Raw genomic sequence first — 18,825 nt, forward strand, 5'->3', positions numbered from 1 at the left:
AGTACTTGGAAGGGGAAGCCTTTGACGATCAGGAGTCGGGCAGGGAGGGGCTCCTGGACCCTTCTCCAGGTGGCCCCTGTGTCTCTGGTTTAGCAGTTTCCCCATTTTCAGTTTTAAAATTTCCTTGTTCCCCATCAGATGATTGTTTCAGTGTTTCAACAAGCTGCTTCTCAGGAGGCAGAGCACCAAGTGTTGGTGGTGGTTGCACAGCGCCGCAGACCTAGAGACTGGGACAAGCCCCGCTGGGCACGAGACGCACCCTCCCCAGCTCTCCTGGTGGAACAGCTTCCCCGACACTGATCTTACGGGCATTTGTGTCCAGCGCGTGGTTTATTGGCACTTCAGTGTATGGCTTGAGTGCACTATAGCCAGGAAGAGTAGGGAGGCAGGGGCGGACTGCACTGTGCTCAGTGGGCTTCATCTCCCTTCTGGCAGCCCCAGCAGATCCTTCAGGGAGGTGGCATGCAGCCCAGGCCCAGCGTGTCCATTCAGTGCTACCAGCCAGGACAGGGCAGCACTGGTTCTTGGCGCTTTGTTTGGCGCAGCTGGGGGTGGGGGCTAGGCTGACTATTGAAGCTCCGTGAGGAAGTGTTCAATGTCATCGTAGAGGCTGTTGGTGCTCGACAGGGACAGGCTGAGACTGCCGCTGTCCAGCGAGGACACACCCTCACGTTGCACACCCTCCAGGTGTACCCGGCACAGCCATGGCTCCAGCTGCAGGGAGGCATCTGTCAGGGGCCTGGCTACTCTAAGGGCCAGGCAGTTCCTCCTCACCCTTCTGGCCCTGGGCCTCACCTTCACCAGGACCAGGCTCTTTTCCTTGGGCCTCCCTGCTGACAGGTCCTGCCCAAAGCCCAGGTAGATGGTGTAATGTGGGGAGCCTTGGCGCCTCCGTGTCCGGAACTCCCACAGCTCTGCGGATGTGGCTCTGGTGAGCACGGTGCACAAGGCTCCCAGGGAACCACCGAGAGCCAGCCCACTTCCCAGGCAGGTGCCCACTGACCTCGGAAGAAGGTGCTGAAGTCGAAGATGGGGGTATTGCAGTTGCGCTGCAGCAGCTGGGCTGGGCTGGAGGGGCTGGCCGAGCCCAGGGGACTGCCCACCTCCCAGTACACTTTGCACTTGCCCCTGCGCCGGGCCCACAGTGCCAGTCCCCGAAGCTCCAGCTGTAGGCCAGGGGTCACGTGCTGCAACAGCTTCTCTGTGTAGAGCAGCTGCCTCTGATCAGGGAGCTCAGCAGGGCTGGGGAAGACCACCTGCTGGGGCTCTGAGGCCCTGATGGCTGGGCCAGGGGGTCCATACAGGAAGACGCAGCTGGGGCGCCCCACCACCACCTGCAGCACTGTGCGGCCCTTATACATGATGGTCACGTCCAGGGCACCTGGGATGGCATCTGCATAGACCAAGCTGTGAGTAGCAGGTGTGTATGGAGCAGGCGGTGCCCACCACGGGGGTCCACTCACCTCCCATTGGGGTGCAGGTGCTAGGGAAGGGTGCTGCTCCAGGCTCTTCCTCACGCAGAGGCGTTGGGGCCCTACCCTGGCCTGCATCTGGGAGGGAAGGCCTGAGTTGGCTTCTGTGTCCAGGCCCCTCCCCCACCCCACTCCAGGTCCTCAAACCCCTCACCTGTCATAAGGCCTGGACATTGAGGCCTGGGGCTGGGGACAGCTTCCACAGCCCATGCTGAGGAAGGCTCCTCTGAAAGGTGTGCTGGGCCTGAAAGTGACAATGGAACGCCCAAGTTGCCCAGCTGTGGCAGCTGTTTCTCTTGGACTTGCCCCTCATACTGTCCCAGCACCCCATATCCTCTTCAAGGGCCCATCCCCGGACACAGGGCCCCTTTCCCTCTCCCCAGGGTCTCTGCTGTCCTGACTGCCTTTCCTTAGTACCGCCCCTGCTGTCCCTCACCAGGAGACTCCAGAGGGGCTGGATCTACCGGCCAGGTATCCTCCAACAGGTTGTCCCCCAGGAAGCTCTGCTGAAGAACCTGGAGCAAGGGGTCCCCTGTGTCACCTGCCAGGGTGGGTAGAGGGCTTGGGGCTTGCAGCTTAGTGTCTCCTGCCAGGAATGGTCCCAGGGGCCCACCCTGCAAGGGAAAGATAATCCAGCATAAGCAGCTCCCCACCCCAACAACCAGGGGCACAGCCGGGCAGAGCCTGTACCTGTCTGGGCAGGGCACCTTCGAGAGCCTCTTCTTCCCCCTGGTAGATAGCTGGACCTTCTGAGGGAAGGGGGCCAGTTGGACCTGAGGCCGGCATAAGACCTGGTTGTGAATGTCTTGAGTGGCCCCCAGGTCCCGGCACCCTGCTGCTTCCTTGCTGTTGGTCTCTTCCCCTAAGTGCCCTCCTAGCACTTGGCGAGGAGGGCCAGGGCTCTGAAGCTGAACACCTGTCCTGGAGGCCGCACAAGGCAGAGCCCTCTACCTATCCACCTACTTCCCTGTCCAGCCCTGGTGCTGTCCTCACCTCTCCACCCCAGCTCAGGGTTGAGCGCATACACCTTGTGTGGGTCCACAGGGTCCCCTGAGTTGTCCTGCAGCATCAGGAAGAGACGTGTGCTGCGCAGTGCGCAGCGGAAGTTGGTTTTCCAGCCTGCACGCTCTGCAGCCTCAGCCTCTGGGGACGGCTGGTTGCCTCCGCTGTTGTTGGGTGGCCACCTGCCTCGGGCCACTGCCCAGGCCTGGGAAAGAGGACGGAGCACGCAGGCTGAGCGTGGGGCCGCTGGGTCCTAGACAGATCCTTCCTGGGGTGGGGCGGGGTCCCACCTTGAAGATGCGCGCATCTGCCTCTGCTAGGTCCTTGCGAGCGAAGTGCTTCCAGGGCACCCGGAAGACTGTGTGGGTTGCATCCAGCCACCGCAGCCCCTCATAGCAGCCACTGCTGACCTCTCCCAGAAGCCACTCTCCAAACAGAACACGCTGGACCCCCCTGTGGGTGGGACGCAGGCTTGGTCAGGGTCCAGTGCAAGGTCCAGGGGTCACATGGGGAGGGAGGGAGGCAGGCTAGCGGTTCTCACCTCTGAGGAGCTATTGCCATTGTTCTTTATGCAAGGACAGTCTGGGAGTCAGTGCCCCTTCACTGAGATTCTGGGCAGGGGCAATGGCAGGTATTATCACAGGTGAGGTAGGTTTTCCTTATGTGTCCCTTCAGGTGTCAGATTGTGGCCACAGTGTGGCCAGCGTGTCACAAGTGTGACCCAGGTGTTGAGAGTCACAGATGTGGACTGAGGGCTTCCAACCACCTACGTTGCCTAAGTGTGGATCTCTGGGCCAAGGTGGTGATAGGTGTGACGACAGATGTGGCGAGGGCACACACGTGAAGTCACAGATGTTAAACCAGCGTCCAGGCCTGGACAGACGTTCACAGGCTGGACCCTGCGGAGACACGATGGGAAAGGCCGGGTGGAAGGGGAGGGCCAGAGTCCAGGAAAGCGAAACTGCGCGCCGCGGGAAACCGAAACCTAAAGGGCGGGGTTGCCGGCGGGCGCCCTCCCATCCCCTCCCTGCCCCCAGGTCTCACGGACCCTCCCTCGGACTCCCCGACCCTCTGTGCCGCCCCTTCCCGGCCGCGGCCAGGGATCGCGCGTACCTGGGTGCCGGAGCCGCCGGGACGGGAAGTTTCTCTCGCAGCGAGGCCGCAGTGGTGCTTTTATGGTGTCCGGGCCGGGGGCGGGCCGGGGGCGGGCCGGGGGCGGGCCGGGGGCGGGCAGGTGCAGCCCGGGCGTCACGCGCTCCCGCGGGCGGTTCCGGTGGGCGCAGGTGCGGGAGGCCGATCTCGCTCCGGGCGCACCGCGGGAGTCGCGGAGGGTGGTGGGGGTGTCTGCCGGTCTCCGTCCGCCGTCCAGCCGCAGCCCCTCCTGCCCCCGCGGCTTCTCCGGGAAGCAACCCGAAGCGCGGGGCGCGCGGGTAGAGGGGTACACCAGGGATCCCGAACCTAGACACAAAATCAACCCAGGCAAAAGTGAGGCTTCATGTGGTTTGGTTTTTGCGTAAAGTAATGGAGTCTTGGGAGCGGCTGCGGTTCCGTTTGGATTGACAGTGGCTATTCCGACAAATGCTCTTGAAATCAAACCTTTCGGAAAGGATTTCACGGTGACTTTTCATAAGGAAAAATGCCAGTGACCCAGAGGGTCAGCTTGACGGGCAGTCTGGGAGAAGTCCGGCCTGGGGTGCGCCCAAGTCGGCGGGGGTGCTAGAGTTGTGGCTGGTGGGGGAGCGCTTGCCTAGCACGTGTGAGGCTCTGGGCTCGATTCTCAGCACCGCATGCAGATAAATGAATAAGATAAAGGTTCATCAACACTGGATAAACGTGTGTGTGACTTAAAAAGAAGAAAAAGCAATGCTGCCCTCCCTCGACTCAGGCTTCCCCGCCCAGAGGACTGTGGCCGCAGACCCCCGCTTCCAGCGACCGTCATCTCGGACGTGCCCACGGCAGCGCCAAACGTGCCAGCGCGGGCGCGGGCCGGTCCCTCCGCGGCGCGGTGTGTCCGCCCCCATCCCCTCCGGCCTCAGATTCTGAGGGGCTGCACGGCAGGTCGTCCCGGGAGTACGGCTGGCTCCTTCGGCCTCCCCCACGGGGCTGCGCTGGGGTTTGAGGCGTCGGCGGGCATCTCCGGCGCGTACCCCTCCTCGACCGCGGTTAGACCGGGAGAGGAACTTGACTGCCAGCTGTCCGGGGGCCTCGGAAAGCCGGGCGGCGAGGGCGGGGCGCAGCTGGTTTACGAGAAGCCACGCCGGCTTCCTCGGAGTGGGGACGAAGCTCTTGGGAGGGGCGACCGCCCTCCCCACACCGATTCGCGCGCACCCGCCTGTCGCCTCCGATTTCGGGATTGGAAAATGAAATTTTATTCTGCGGAAAGACGTGGGGGGCAGGGCAGACGCCCGGGTCCAGACCCGCTGGGGGTGAGCGGAGGGGCCTCGCTAGATGTAGGTGGAGTCGTCGTCGTCGGGCGCGCTGCGGGGACCCCAGTCCCGGACAGCGACCTCGTCGCTGCTGCCCTCGCTGCCCGAGTCGCCCGCGCCGTCCGCGTCCACGGAGGGTGCGTTAAGGACCACCACGTCGGCCTCAGCCCCGATGTCCTCGCCGAACCACACGGCCTTGTAGCCGCCCTCGGGTCGCCGCTCCTTGGTCAGGATGGATCTCACAGCCGAGGGGCTGTCCCCAGCCCTGGCGGCCGCGGGGGACTCGTGGGCACCGGCGAGGGGGGCAGGGCCTGGGGACTCCGAGCTAGGGGGCTCAGGGCCAGGGGACACGGGGCTGGGCGACTCAGGTGGCGCCTCCACAGACTTGGAGCCCGTCCCAGAGCTTGGGGCTGGTGCCCAGTTAGCCTCGTGATCCCCCAGGAAGGCCCGATTGTCAAAGCCACGGGGCTGGGGCTCCTGCGGGCACAGCGAGGGCATCAGTGGGACCCTGGTCCCTCCGCTTCTGCAGGCTCTCTGCCCTTGCCCACTTCTGCGACCCTGGCATGCGCACTTGCTGCTGCCTCCTGGATCCTCGCCCCCTGCCAGTCCCCTTCCAGCTCTGCACACCCCTCGCCTCCATCTCTGTCCATCTCTGTCCATCTCTCCCCACCACCTTCCATCTCCGTCTCTGCGTCTTTCCACTATCTCCCCTCCCGGCCTTGCTGTCTTTTGGTACCTTGGATCGAACCCAAGGGTTCACTAAGACAAAGACCCAGCCACCCCCCATTTTTTTTTTGAAACAGGATCTTGCTAAATTGCAGTTGAAATTGGCTTTGAAGTTACGATCCTGTCTCCATTTCTCCATCTCTCTCCACCTCTCCTCCTCTACCTCTCTGTCTTCCCCTGTTCCTTTCTGCCCTGCTCTGCCCCTGGCCCCCAAAAGGATCTCACCGAAACTTTCCCAGAGCAGCAATTCAGTCGGTGACCATAGTGCTTGTGGATGAGGACAGCCAGGCCCATGAGGGCCAGCAACAGCAGCGCACCCAGGACCCCTCCCAGCACCGCCATGTCCACTGTGGAGAAGCGTTGGTCATCCTTAGGGCCACCCTCTGCTGCGACATCTCCAGTGCTGCTTCCTGGTATCCCTGCAGAAGACACGAATGTCTACTGTTAGCATGCCTGGCCAGCCTATGCCGGGCCCGAGCACCCTGAAAACAAGCCAGGCCTTGACTGCTCCCCACCGGAGCTGTGGTTTTGAGGGGCAGGTGCTGCTGACCCCCACCAGGGAGATGTTATGGGGATACCAAGACCCAGGGTCCCCCTAGGACAGGGTGCTCCAGGGAGGAACCAGGGCAGCCTGGAGGACACAGGGTGGATGGCTTAGGGAATTCAATCCCGGGTAGCCTCTGCATCCACTTTAAACATACTTTGGGCGTAGGCCTGAAGCAGTGTTCAGCCACCCTTGACTGGGTTTCTAGTTCCATAGCCCCCAGGAATCCACCTCGTGCCTCTCTGTGCCTCTGGGGACTCTGGGAGGAGACTGGATCCCTGAGGCTGCACCCTGCTTACTGCGCAGACAAGTATCGGTGGCCCCTGGAGACCTCTAGGACTTGAGTCTGCTTGCTCTAAACCCACCAAGACTCCCTAACACAGAGGCTAGCACACAGGTCCCTGCCCCACACGGTCCTGTGAGGTCTCAGGTGTGTCAGTACCCCAGCCCTGTAATACAACGTGGATCTGTTGTTTGTTTTGTTGAAGACAGGGTCTCACTCTGTTGCCCAAGTTGGCCTCAAAATCTGGGGCTCAAGCCATCCTGCCTCAGCTTCCAGCATAGCCAGGGCCAGGTGCTCACCCATGGCCCCCTTGTTCAGTCCTAATCGTTGAAGGAGTGCTCTATGTCTTAAGATCCTAAAGTACAAATGGCCTTGGCAACTCAGGCTCACTGAATTTCTCCATCTGTCCTCTGCCCCTGCGCCCCATGCCTTCCTCAGTCTACTTCATGGAACCCTGGGTTTTCCGTTCTCACTAGAGCAGACCCCTGCTCAGGGGGCATCCGCAGACCACCCCAGGTCCTGAGCTAGGGCAAGTGGAGTGGAGACTACCTGAGGGCAGGGGGCTCCTGCTGGGTCCAGGGGCTGTGGGCCAGGTCCCTGGCTTCTGGGTCTGTGCTGAGCCCTCACCGGGCATGGCTGGTCTGGACGTGCCTGTTCCCGCACTGGGGGTGGTCGTTGGAGAAGTCCCTGGTGTTGAGGTCTGTGCTGAGCCCCCACCGGGCACAGCTGGTCCAGGGGAGGTGACCATTCCGGTACTGGGGGCTGTGGGCCGGGAGGTCCCTGGCTTCTGGGTCTGTGCTGAGTCCCCACCGGGCGTCGCGGGTGTGGGGGAGGGGACCACTCCCAGACTGGGGGGCCCCCCGGGTGTGGGTGAGGTAGGTGGCCTCAGAGTCGTGCCTGAGGGTGGACGAGGGCCACTGCCACCTGCAGAGCTGGTTGTTGAGGGTCCCTGAGACATCCCAGGGAGGCTGGGGGCTTCCGAAGTGGTGCTGATCCAGGGCCCAGTTGTTCTTCCAGTCTCTGGGGATGTGGGGGGCTCTGGGGAGCCTGGGGAGTCAGGGCAGTGCTGCACTTGTCGCTGCTGCCCAGCATACCTGCCCAGGGGAGAAGCCATCCTGCATGGGGGTCCCCCAGAGGCTTACCTGTGGAGGGGGGCTCTTGCCCTGAAACACGAATCTCAACAACAGTGGTGGCTACGCCCGCGGTCACGGTGTTCTTGGCCTCCACCTGGGGTGGGAAGGGGAGCTTGTCCCTCCAGAGCCCCTGGGCAGCCCCCGACCCTCAGAATGCCTCCCTACCTCTGCGTAGAAGACCCCCGCTTGCTGTATTGCCGTGGTGGTCAGCACAGTCTCCCCAGACATCTGGAACTCTGAGCAGTTGGTGATTTGATAGGTGATGGCCGAGTTGAGGGTCTGGATGAGGTGGCAGTGAGTCCTGGGCATTGGCTGCCCCTGCTCTTCATCCCAAGCCCACCCACACAGAGGCTGAGCAGACCTCGGGACCAGGCAGGGTTGTGGGGTTCCTCAGTGGGCAGGAGGGGGCTGCATACCGGGAACTCAGGGTCCTGAGCCCAGATCCTCAGAGGCTGAGAGGGGGAGGCAGGGTCCTTGACGGCCACACCAGCCCCAGAGCCAGGGGCCACCGTGCCACGGTACAGGCTCTGGGGGAAGTAGAGCTGGCTCCCAGTGGCCTGGTGGGCATCCACAGTGACCTGGGTCACTGAGTAGCGGGCCAGATCAGCCTGTTCACCCTGGGAAAGGAGAGGCAGTGGTGGCCAGCAGGCCAAAGAAGGTGGCAGCTGATGTCCTGCCACCCCTTGCTGCACCCACCTTGACCACCAAGAGGAAGGTTGTGGGGCTGGGGACACTCTTGGTCATGGTGAGGTTGCCAGAATCTGGGCCAATGGCGAACGTGTCATCCTTGTTTCCTGAGAGGATATGTGGTAGAGTTCAGACGCTTGTCCCCCCCTGAGGTCCAGGGTCCTGGCTGGTTCTGAGCCTGGTTCTGAGGCTGCGTCCAACCAGGCATGGAGGTAGGGTCTATGGTGCCATGGGGCAGGGCGGGTCTTCTCTCACCCCCTATAATGCTGTAGCTCACACGCTGGTTGATGCCTTGATCTCCATCCACAGCATAGACGGGTCCAGGACGCAGAGTGAGGGGGGATGGCTGTGGGGGGGGTCATCGTGGGGCTGGTGCAGACGCCCCAGCCGGCCCTTCCCCGCTCCTCAGGGTCTGAATCAGAGACTGGGAGCACAGTGGGAGTGCATGTGTCTAGGCCAGCTGGGCTGGGCGGGTGGTTTGTGAGAAAACGCACATTCTCAGCTCTTCCGAAATCACAACTGGACTTGGTCCACTGCCCCCCCAGAAACCAGGCCCCAGCCCTGGTCCCAGACACCCACTCTGCACTCAAGCTTGTCCCTGCCCTCTGGGACCCCCATTACCAGTCTGTGTCCTGTGGGGATGGCCCCCTGGTACTGGGCCTGGATGCAGACATAGCCATCTGAGTAGGAGCAGGGCAGGAACCAGGGCGGCCGCAGGTCAGCCGGCAGCACCTTCAGGACCAGGGTGGCAGTGGCCGTGTGGCTGGGTGTCACATGTTCTTCCCTTGTGTCCTGTAACAGCCCCTGTGTGTCAGGTAGGGGGACCTTGGACAGGGCCTGAGCGTCCAATACTCAGTGGGCAGACCACTCACCCGCACCAGCAGCTGGAAGGTCATGTTCTGCCACTTATAGAAGTCCAGGGCCCGGTCCAGCCTCAGGGCAGGTCGGTTTACTCCCAACAGGGAGAAGAAGCTGCCAGCACCCTGGGGAGGGGGAGCCACAGCTGAGCCCCTGGGGGTCAAGAAGCAGGGGCTCAGAAGCCAAGGGCCAGTGTTGGGCAGGGCTGGGGAGCCACTGACCGGGGTCACTTCCTGCAGCGTGTAGAATAAGATGCTGTCTTTGTCACGGTCGGTGGCCTGTAGTTCTGCCTCGGGGATGACTGTAGAGTTCACTCTGGTGTCCTGGGAGCAGAGAGGAGGTTGACCTGGACACATGCATGGCCTTCGTGGCCCATGGAGGAACACCGAGCCACTAACGCTCTGGCCTCACACCCGTCCTGCGCCCAGCCCTGGCGGCACCAGCTCTGGCTCCGGCCAGCTCACCTCCTCCACCTCCTGCTCCTTGGTGGTGAAGGGGAACTCTGGGGCATTGTCGTTGACGTCCAGCACCACCACAAACACCCTCAGCTGCGTCACCTGCAGGGGTCATCAGCCTTGGCCCACAGCCCCCGGCTAGTCCCCAGAGCCCCACCCTGCCTTCCTTCACCCAAGTCTCATTCCTGTCCATCCACCATGTGGTCATCCACTCAACCACAGTCCCTTCTGCCTGTCAGTGTGACAGTAATGGTGACCCCACTGGCAGGGACCATCACAAGGAACAGGCCTGTGCCACGGGGTCCCATCCTCCCTGGGCTTACAGACCACGCAGGCCACATGGTGAGAGGTGGTGAGCACTCTGAGGACACCTCCCTTGGGCCCACCAACAGAGCCTCCAAAGAGGACAACTGCAAGACACTGTGTGTCTTCAAGAACAAAGAAGCAGAGTGACCTGCAGGGAGATCGGCCAGCTGCCCGGTTGGACTTTGCTCAAGTCTAGTTCAAACAAGCTGAGGCAGACCCTCGCAGCCCCCAGAGGAGCGGACACACCAGGGTTCCAGACTTGGCGAGAGGAACCACCCTCCTCAGGTGGATCGGGGCAGGAGGCTGTTGCTTTCCTTGGGGTGCTGGGGATAGGACCCAGGGTCCCCTCACACAGGAGGCCAGGGGCCTCTGTGCTGCCACTGCTCTGTGTTTAAGATGGAGGGCGCCTGCCTACTAGAGGCACACACTGAGAAGCTTCCGGTGAAGTGCCCAGGTGCTGGCCTGGTGTAGGGCAAGGGGCTGCTTGCGGTGGAACTGGGGGTGGGGGTGGCCCACTGTTTCTGCAGGTGTTTCTTAATAAAAGGCCAAAGGAACAAAGTAGGCTGGGGCTCAGGTGTGTAGGACGAGGGCTGGAGCTGCATGCAGCGTAGAACAGGGCTTCGGGAGTCCATCAAGGAGGAGGGGCCTCCCTGCACGCCTGAGCAGGTGAGGAGAGGTGCCGGCCAGGCCAGCCCTGCCTTGCCGGCAGCACATTTGGCTTTGGCTCCAAACGCCAGGAGCTGTGGATGTGCTCAGCTGTGCTGGGCAGGGCTGGGTTTACTAGCCTCTCCAGAGACCTACCACGTGGAGAGGGGAGTGGATGGGCCAGGGACGAGAGGACCAAGTGGATCAGTAGGAAGTTTCCAGAAAGGAGACACTGGTCTGAGGCAGAGCTGCCAGATGTGCCCCCAGAGGGCGGGCTAGCCAGAACAAAGCCCCACAGCGCCATCAGCAGGCCAGGGTGCCTCCAGGTGCTGGGGCAGGGGGGCAGGGGAGTCCAAGGCGTTTGAGTCTGAGTCGGGGCAGAGTCTGAGAGGGAGGAAGCGAGGGTGGAGCCGCGAGGGCTGACGTTGGAAACACCCTGAGTGAAGTCAGAGAGGGCCCGGGCCAGCGGGGCGGGGGCACTCACCACCGTGTCCCCCCTCTTGCACTCCAGGTGCGCCTCTAGCATGGAGTTCTCCTGTGGAGGCAAGCCGTCTTGTAAATCACCCGCAAGGCGCTGGCTCATGTCCCCATTCCACAGGCAGCAGCCCGGGGCTGGCGGCCGACACTCACCACGATCCTGTCACTGGTGCTGAGTCTGAGGGGAAGGGGCACTAGGCCGCTCCACCCCTGACAGACAAGGCCCAGCCAAGGATCGGGCCTGGAGGGTCAGTCAATGCCTGGGGGCGCAGAGCCCTGACCACCCCCAAATCTCCAGCAAGGGCTGTGGGCTCCCGTGTGGGGGAACCTGGAATACACCCCACCCCAGGCTGCTGCCTGCACCTCATAATCAGGAATCACGTTGAGGAAGAGCTGGTTTCCCAGGATCCGAAATGCAGATGGGGTGGACGAGGAGCCGAGGGTCACCTGCTGGCCCTCCGGGATGGAGATGTCCACCAGGGGCTCTGTGATATCCGAGTTCTCCTCCACTTGGAGGAAAGTCTTGTCCACAGAGCAGACTGGGAGGTTGGAGAGGACGGGTCAGTGCCTCCAGCCCCAGCCCCCCACCCCCACCCACCAACCAGCATGTACCCTGGACCTGGGCTGAGGCTCCTGGGGACTGGCTAGGCAGCACCGTGAGCAGTGCCAGCAGCAGGGGGGGCCACGGCAGGGCCCAAGCCCCCATCTTGGCGGCTGTCATCTGACGGGAGGGTCCAGCTGTCTGGCGTCCAAGCTGGTACAGTTCCTGCCTCAGCGACCTTCGTCCCTGCCAAGCACCGCCCAGTTTTATGACCCTTTACCACAGGCTTCCACCAAGGGGGCTCCCGCTGGCCGGCCAGGCCCAGTGCACCAGCAGGAGGAGGATGTGGGTGCTCATTCAGCCTGAGTTGGGCCACATTCAGACACCAACTGGGGGCGAAACCACCGATACCAAACAAAGGGCATAAAGGAGCCTGAGAGCTGCCAGAGCGCAGGGCGGTGGACCTGGGGCTGGGGGCAGGGCTGGAGCAGGGGATGGGGACAGAGCTGGGCTGCGGCGGAGCTGGGGTAGGACTCCGGCAGGGCTGGAGCAGAGCGGATGCAGGCTTTGAGAGTGGGAGTGGGTACGGGTCAGGGAAGGGGCCCAGCCTGGTTTGGGGTTGCTCTACCCACCCCCTGACGGAGGCTGCCCTTCTGCTCAGCTCCTACACTGGAATTTCCTTCAGGCCAAATTCAGGCCTTGGGGATGAGACCCTGTGTCCCTTCCAGGTCCTCTGCCCTGACCTCACCAGTCCTGCAGGAACAGCCCCTGTGTCCAATCCCTGCCTGCCTCAGAATCTGGTCAGCTCCCAGAGGGCCTGGCAGGGCCCAGTGACGAGAGGCAGGGCCCCTGGGCGGCCCTGGTGCCCCACAGAGCAGCGTCCCCGTGAGGCTCCTCTGCCCAGACCTCGCCTACCCTGCCCCTTTCTTTCATTGGCCCCCAATCCCTCAGGGCTGGAAGAGGCCACTGGGGTCTGAGGAAGGAGGCGGTTGTGTGGGGAGCCCTCCCCACACCAGGCCTCACAGGGCTGTGGCCTGCAGAGCCTTCCTGCCGCTCTTGACCCCTCTTGGCCTCGGTTCCCTGCGCACCCACATGCTGCGCGGCCCACCCCCTCGAGGGCGACATCTCTGTGGCTTGCTCACAGGCCCTGCTGAGATCACACGGTCACCAGGAGGTCTCTCCGGTCCTCCTGCTCAGGGAACTCCGGCATCCTGGGTGGCCCCCTTTCCTTCCTGCCCCCCCAGCTTCTGCGCCCCTCCCTTCACACTGACCCCACATGGCCCCTGCGGGAGCAGGACCCTGAACGCTTGCATGTTCAGTAAGTGGATAACAAAGTGTGGGGGAGCAGTGCTGGGGCCCTCAGTAGGTGGACAGGAGGGGCCCTGCGTTCAGTAATAAGGATGAGGTGCCAGGCGGTCACCCAGGTTTAAAGGGCAGCTGGGTGTGGTCACCTGCAGACCTTGACCCGAGGATAGGGCCCTCCTCCCTCCTGACCGCCTGGTGTGCCAGGGCTGCCTTGGTTGTGATGAGAAGGGGCCAGGGTCTGAATTCTTCCTTTATTAGTGCCAAGTACAACCCCTCCCAGCCCCAGGTCCTCCGTGGTCCTTGTCTGTCCTCATCTGAGCTGCTGGGTGGTTTCAGCCATCTCTGGAACCGAGACCCCAGGCCTGGAGGCAGGAGGCAGCCAGGGCGACCAGGCCTGATGCAGAGGGCCTCTCGGGGGTGTCCTGCAGAGACAGGAAGCCCAAGGCTGGACTGGCAGTGGAGACCCTGCCTGGCGCAGCAGCAGCGCTGAGGGCGCAGGCGTGAGGGAGGGCTGGCAGGATGCGGGTGAAGGTGGGGTGCTCACCAGGCCTGCAGGGCTGGCTGGTCTGTCCACAGCAGGCACAGCTGGCCCTCTGTGGGCTTAAACCAGGCGGTGCCGTTCTCGGTGTCCTGCTCGCTGCTCCCACCCCAGATCGAAGTTAGCCTTGGAGCCAGGGCCTGGGGCCTGTCCCGCCCAGTGTCCCGCCCAGTGTCCCTGCGCAGACGGAGCCCTCCCGCGCTCTCCGGCTCACCTGCGCTTCCCCACCAGGCCCTGCAGCAGCCGCTGCACCCGCGCGCTGTCTCGCAGGCGGCTCAGCTCGCTGGTGAAGGTCCCGTCCGAGTGTCGCGCGGCCCTGCGGGGAGGCGGTCAGGCGGGGAGGGGCAGGCGCGGGCGCGGCGGGCAGCGCGGCGGGCAGCGCGGCGGGCAGCGCGGCTCACCTGGGGGCCGCGGGGCGCGCGGCGGAGCCGGCCAGCAGCAGCAGCAGCAGCGGCAGCGGCCGCGGCCGGGGAGCCATGGCGCGGCGGGCGGTGCGGGGCGCTCGCAGCCGCGGGCAGCCCGCGCTGCCCCTTTATAGCGGCCGGGGAGCGGGAGGGCGGGCGGCTGGGGGCGCCCCGCACCGCCCCGGCTCCGAGCGGCCCGGCCGCGCCCCATCGATCGCCAGAAGGTCAGGGCCGCCCCCCCAGCTGTCGCCCGGGACGCCTCCCGCCCCCAGCGCCGTGCCGGCGCCCCTCGCGGGGCAGCCGGCAGTAGACCGGCCGGACGGCGGGTACCGCGGCAGCGCCACCGGCCGGGGCGCGGAAGCGAGGGGCAGCGTCGGGACAGGTGGGCACAGCACGCGGAGTCCCGGGGCCTTGGGGCCGCGGAGCAGAGCCGGCGAGCCCCTCCCCGAGGCCTGCGCCGCGCCGCTCCTCTGGAGAGAGGCGCACGCGGAGCCCGCGCGGCAGGACCGGGCGAGAACGGGCCTCTGACCTCCCACCCCGGGGATCGCCTGGCAGATCAGAGCCTGTGGTCGCCGTGGCTTTACTTTTCCAGGAAGGAAAGCGGCTTCCTCCACGCTGGCTGCAGAAAGCAGAGGCAGGCAGGGCGGGAGGAGGCGTTTCGTGCTGCAGACGGGTTATCAGCCTTGGGAACCTCTTCTGGCCTGCGGGCTGCTCACCGCGGGGATCCCCGCGCGGCTGCGGCTCCTCAGTCTAAGGCCCCCGCCGCTCCGCTGAAAGGGACTCGGGTGTAGCCCGGTGGCAGAGCGCTGGCCTCGCTTGAGCCAGGCCCTGGGTTTCAGCTCCAGTTCTGGGCGGTGGAGCTCCTTAGTCCACCACACCAGTGGTCAGCTAAGGACATTCCTGAGAATATTCCAAATTCCAAATACCAACTTGATCTATCAGATTTTTCAGCATCTTCCATCACTTAAGTAACCAGGCAGATCTTCATAAGAAAAACCTACTTTAAAAAATCAACACAAAGTGAATTGACTTTTTAAATATCAACATACAGAACAAGTGGGATTTAACCTGTGCATAGAATCATGAAACCACAACCACAATCAGGGGCCTGAAGTTCCAGCACCAAAATGAAACTGTCCACCTGGGGCACCTGCTCCCAGGCCCCGCGCCCCCTCCCACCGCCCCTGGTTACCACCTCTGCCTGTCTGAATCCTGGCTCTACAGACCTCCTGGGAGTGGAATCATGTGCCGCGGTCCTCTGTCTGGCTCATCTCACTCAGCAGTGTCCAGAGGTCCACCCACGTTGAGGTGGTCTGAATAACAGCCCACCTGTGAGTGGACTGTTTGTCCATGCCCTCATCTGTCCACTGTGACACTGTGAACATGCGTGTGCAGATAGCTCTGTGAGATTCTGCTTTTAATTCTTTGGGGCAGTCAGGAGTGGATTGCTGGGTCATATTTGTTTTTTTTTTTTTTTTTTTTTTTTTTTTTTTTTGTACCAGGGATTGAACCCAGGGCACTTAACCACTGAGCCACAACCCAGTTTTATTTTTTATTTTGAGACAGGTTCTCGATAAGTTGCTAAGTGCCTTGCTAAGCCGCTGAGACTGGCTTTGAACTCATCATTGTCTGGCTTCTTCCTCTGGAGCTGCTGGGATTACAGGTGTGCACCACCACGCCCAGCTCATATTTGAATTTTATTAACTTTTGGAAACACCAAACTGTTCTCACAGCAGCAGCATAATTTGATACCTACCCCCATGCTGCAGGGAGGAGGGTTGTAGCTTTACCAGCATCCTCACCAACTGCTGAGCTTTTTTTTTAAGGTTATACACAACACCATATGAACCAGGTTAGTCATTTTAAAGTGTAAAATTCGGAAATATTTAGTTCATTCATAATATTGTACAACCTTCACCACAATGTGGTTCCAGAACCTTTTCAACCCCAAGTGAACCCCATTCAGTATTTACAACCCCTTTCCCTTCCCTTCTGTTCCTGGAAATGATACATTTATTTCTGTTTCTAGGGAGTTACCTAGAAACAGTTCTAGATATTTCAAATTCTGGATATTTCAAATAATAAAATGGTGGGATATGTGGTCTTTTGTGCGTGGCCTATTTAATTTGGCGAGATTTTTTTTTTTGCTATTTTATTTATTTTTATTCTTTTTTAAAAATTTTATTTTTATTGTAAAAAAATGGGATACATGTTGTCTGTTTGTACATGGAGTAACAACATACCATTTGCGTGATCATACATTTACATAAGGTAATGATGTTTGATTCATTCTGTTATTTTTTTCCTTCCCCCCCACCCCTCCCACCTCTCTTTTCCCTCTATACAGTCCCTCCTTCCTCCATTCTTGCCCCCCTCCCACCCCCCATTATGTGTCATCATCTGCTTATCAGTGAGATCATTCATCCTTTGGATTTTTGAGATAGGCTTATCTCACTTAGCATGATATTCTCCAATTTCATCCATTTGCCTGCAAATGCCATAATTTTATTATTCTTCATAGCTGAGTAATATTCCATTGTGTATGTGTGTGTGTGTATATATATATATATATCACAGTTTCTTTATGCAATCATCACCTGAAGGGCATCTAGGTTGGTTCCACAGTCTGGCTGTTGTGAATTGAGCAGCTATGAACCTTGATGTGGCTGTATCTCTGTAGTGTGCTGATTTTAAGTTCTTTGGGTATAGGCCGAGGAGTGGGATAGCTGGGTCAAATGGTGGGTCCATTCCAAGTTTTCTAAGGAATCTCCACACTGGTTTCCAGAGAGGCTGCACTAATTTGCAGCCCCACCAGCAATGTATGAGTGGACCTTTCTCCCCACATCCTCGCCAACACCTGTTGTTGCTCGTATTCTTGATAATCTTGGCGAGATGTTTTAAAGATGTACTCCGGCAGCAGTGGGGAGTCAGTATTGCTCCCGCTTTCATGACTGGAAGGATGTGGCATGTTTTGTTTGCCCGTTCACCTGCTCATGGACATTTGGTTGGTTCTGCCGTGTGTACACAGTGGATAGTGCTGCTGTGCACATTTGTGTTCAGGGTTTCTGTTCTTTGGGGTACATACCTGAGTCCCATTTAATGTCTTTGTGTGCACGGTGCTGGGGATGGAGCCTGGGGCCTGGGCATGCTAGGCTGGTGCCTCCCTGAACTGCACCTGACCTGACTAATGGAGGCCCTGCTGTTTTCCATGGCGGCTGCACCAGTGACCCTCCCAGCAATGTGTGAGGGCTCCTTTCTACGTATCTTTGGCAATGCCTGTTATTTTTCGTTCTTTATTTTGGTCTCCTAATCAGTGTGAAATAGTATCTCACTGTGAGATTTTTTTTGTTTGTTTTTTTTTTGGTACAGGGAATTGAACCCAGGGGTGCTTAACCACTGAGCCACATCCCCAGCCCTTTTTTTCTTTTTTTTTTTTTTTTTTTTTTTTTCGCATAAGGGAGTTTATTAAGTAAACAGAGTGTCTCCCTGCAGGGTAAGAGAGAAAATGAGAGGAAAAGAGAAAGGAAAGGGAAAAGGCATGCGCTAGAGAGAGTGTGAAAGCCAGGAGGATAGAGAAAAGTGTGTAGGACAGACAGAAGAAGAATGGGAAAAGATGGCGGGGAAGCTATAGTAAAACAGTTGAATCCCGCGGGGCTAACAGGGGACCAATATCAGAGAAGGACACTTGCAAGCTGACTGATGAACCAATAGCTAGCCAGGATGTTCACAGATTGACAAGTGGTTGGGAGGCGGGGAAAATGGCTGCACCTGATGGGCGGGGGAGCAGCTTTGTACATTACATTCCCCCATTTCTGTTTTTATAAGAAAATCTTTTGTTCTCCAGTTCTTTCCGAAGCCTTCTCTCTCCTTCCTGCCTAAGTGACTGGGGCTGGTTTTGCAGGTGAGATGTAAAAAGTCCATTCTCCTTCCAGACTTCCAAAGGCAGATGGTTTTCATGGACTTCATTTCCTCGATTTGACTGATCCCCTATTTCTACACTAACTGCCTGTCCCCAATTCTGACTTTAATCACTCCTCTAATTCTAGGAACTCCTTTGCTGTAGGAAACGGGGTCGATGACCACTCTGGCTTCTTCGAGCTGAAAGGGGGCAGCATGGGGCAAGCAGTTTGGAGTTCCCTTTTAGAAATCAGGTCAATCGAGGGGTCCATGGTAGAAGTCCGGTTGGGGAAGAGCAGGTTGTAAAGGCATCTGGGGATGGGTGCTCCAACCTGAAGTCCGGTGATGAATGCAGAGCAGAGCGTCCGGGCAGAATGGAAGGTGGAGCCATGTCCGGGGGCACTGGGGCTTAGATGGGGTTCCACTCGCTTAAGAGACAGTGAAGATCCCATCCCGAGTCTCGGCACCAATGTAAGGGAATTTCCACGAAACCACTCCAGACACGGGAAATCACGTAAGGGAGTTTATTAAGCAAACAGAGTGTCTCCCTGCAGGGTAAGAGAGAAAACGAGAGGAAAAGAGAAAGGAAAGGGAAAGGGCGTGTGCTAGAGGGAGCGGAAAGCCAGGAGGATAGAGAAAAGTGAGGAGGAGAGACAGAAGAATCCCTTTTTTTCTTTTTTAGAGACAGGGTCTCCCTGAGTTGCTTAGGGCTTCACTAAGTTGCTGAGGCTGGTTTTGAACTCATGATCCTCCTGCCTCAGCCTCCCTAGCCACTGGGATCATAGGTATGTGCCACACTGTGTTTTAATCGCATTTTCTGAGTGACGAATGAATTTGGGCATTTTTTTTTTTTTTTTTTTTTTTTTTTGAGACGGGGGTGTCTCTAAATTGCCCGGCTGGCCTGGAACTTGGGATCCTCGTGTCTGACTCGCGGTGCTGGGATCACCGGTGTGGCCCCCACGCCTGGCGAGGTGGGACAGCTTTCACGTGCTTGTTGCCATCCCTTCTTACTCTAGAAAAGTCTGGCCGGTTCTGTCGGCCTTCTCTCCCACCTCGGTGCATGCTGCCGCCCAGGGAAGGTTCGGGGACGTGCGCCTGAGCCCCTGAGGCCCGGAACTCTCTCCGG

The 18,825-nt window shown here is 59.9% G+C and overlaps 3 protein-coding genes across 12 annotated transcripts; all 3 read right to left on the bottom strand.

Annotated features, from left to right (window-relative positions):
- Positions 1–126: 126 nt before the first annotated feature.
- On the bottom strand, positions 127–3,676 carry IRF7 (interferon regulatory factor 7). Of its 3 annotated transcripts, none has more exons than XM_079104638.1 (11): positions 3,588–3,676; positions 3,016–3,373; positions 2,765–2,927; positions 2,466–2,679; positions 2,163–2,245; positions 1,909–2,086; positions 1,627–1,716; positions 1,464–1,550; positions 1,004–1,393; positions 796–914; positions 127–714 (listed from the first exon to the last, which is right to left on the bottom strand). In XM_079104638.1, the coding sequence occupies exons 2-11, from the start codon at positions 3,033–3,035 to the stop codon at positions 568–570; spliced, it is 1,491 nt and encodes a 496-aa protein (XP_078960764.1). In that variant the 5' UTR covers positions 3,036–3,373; positions 3,588–3,676; the 3' UTR covers positions 127–567. The 3 variants fall into 3 exon arrangements, with proteins under 3 accessions (XP_078960764.1, XP_078960765.1, XP_078960763.1); XM_079104639.1 differs by having other exon boundaries at positions 1,909–1,987; positions 2,163–2,251; XM_079104637.1 differs by having other exon boundaries at positions 2,163–2,251.
- A 1,100-nt stretch (positions 3,677–4,776) lies between these two features.
- Positions 4,777–12,442, bottom strand: CDHR5 (cadherin related family member 5). Of its 8 annotated transcripts, none has more exons than XM_079104616.1 (16): positions 11,627–11,966; positions 11,378–11,553; positions 11,022–11,072; positions 9,596–9,688; positions 9,353–9,454; positions 9,146–9,256; positions 8,895–9,065; positions 8,529–8,619; positions 8,283–8,380; positions 8,003–8,203; positions 7,752–7,865; positions 7,596–7,680; positions 7,378–7,491; positions 7,003–7,215; positions 5,852–6,045; positions 4,777–5,377 (listed from the first exon to the last, which is right to left on the bottom strand). In XM_079104616.1, the coding sequence occupies exons 1-16, from the start codon at positions 11,733–11,735 to the stop codon at positions 4,919–4,921; spliced, it is 2,382 nt and encodes a 793-aa protein (XP_078960742.1). In that variant the 5' UTR covers positions 11,736–11,966; the 3' UTR covers positions 4,777–4,918. The 8 variants fall into 8 exon arrangements, with proteins under 8 accessions (XP_078960742.1, XP_078960743.1, XP_078960744.1 ...); XM_079104617.1 differs by having other exon boundaries at positions 4,778–5,377; positions 7,003–7,140; XM_079104615.1 differs by adding an exon at positions 12,188–12,442 and having other exon boundaries at positions 4,781–5,377; positions 7,003–7,491; positions 11,627–11,801.
- On the bottom strand, positions 12,188–14,149 carry SCT (secretin). Its single transcript, XM_079104653.1, has 5 exons — positions 13,800–14,149; positions 13,613–13,714; positions 13,405–13,497; positions 13,007–13,282; positions 12,188–12,308 (listed from the first exon to the last, which is right to left on the bottom strand). The coding sequence occupies exons 1-4, from the start codon at positions 13,874–13,876 to the stop codon at positions 13,171–13,173; spliced, it is 384 nt and encodes a 127-aa protein (XP_078960779.1). The 5' UTR covers positions 13,877–14,149; the 3' UTR covers positions 12,188–12,308; positions 13,007–13,170.
- Positions 14,150–18,825: the final 4,676 nt, after the last annotated feature.

This window comes from Sciurus vulgaris (genome assembly GCF_902686455.1).
Source record: "Sciurus vulgaris genome assembly, chromosome: 11".
In the NCBI taxonomy this organism is placed as follows: domain Eukaryota; kingdom Metazoa; phylum Chordata; class Mammalia; order Rodentia; family Sciuridae; genus Sciurus; species Sciurus vulgaris.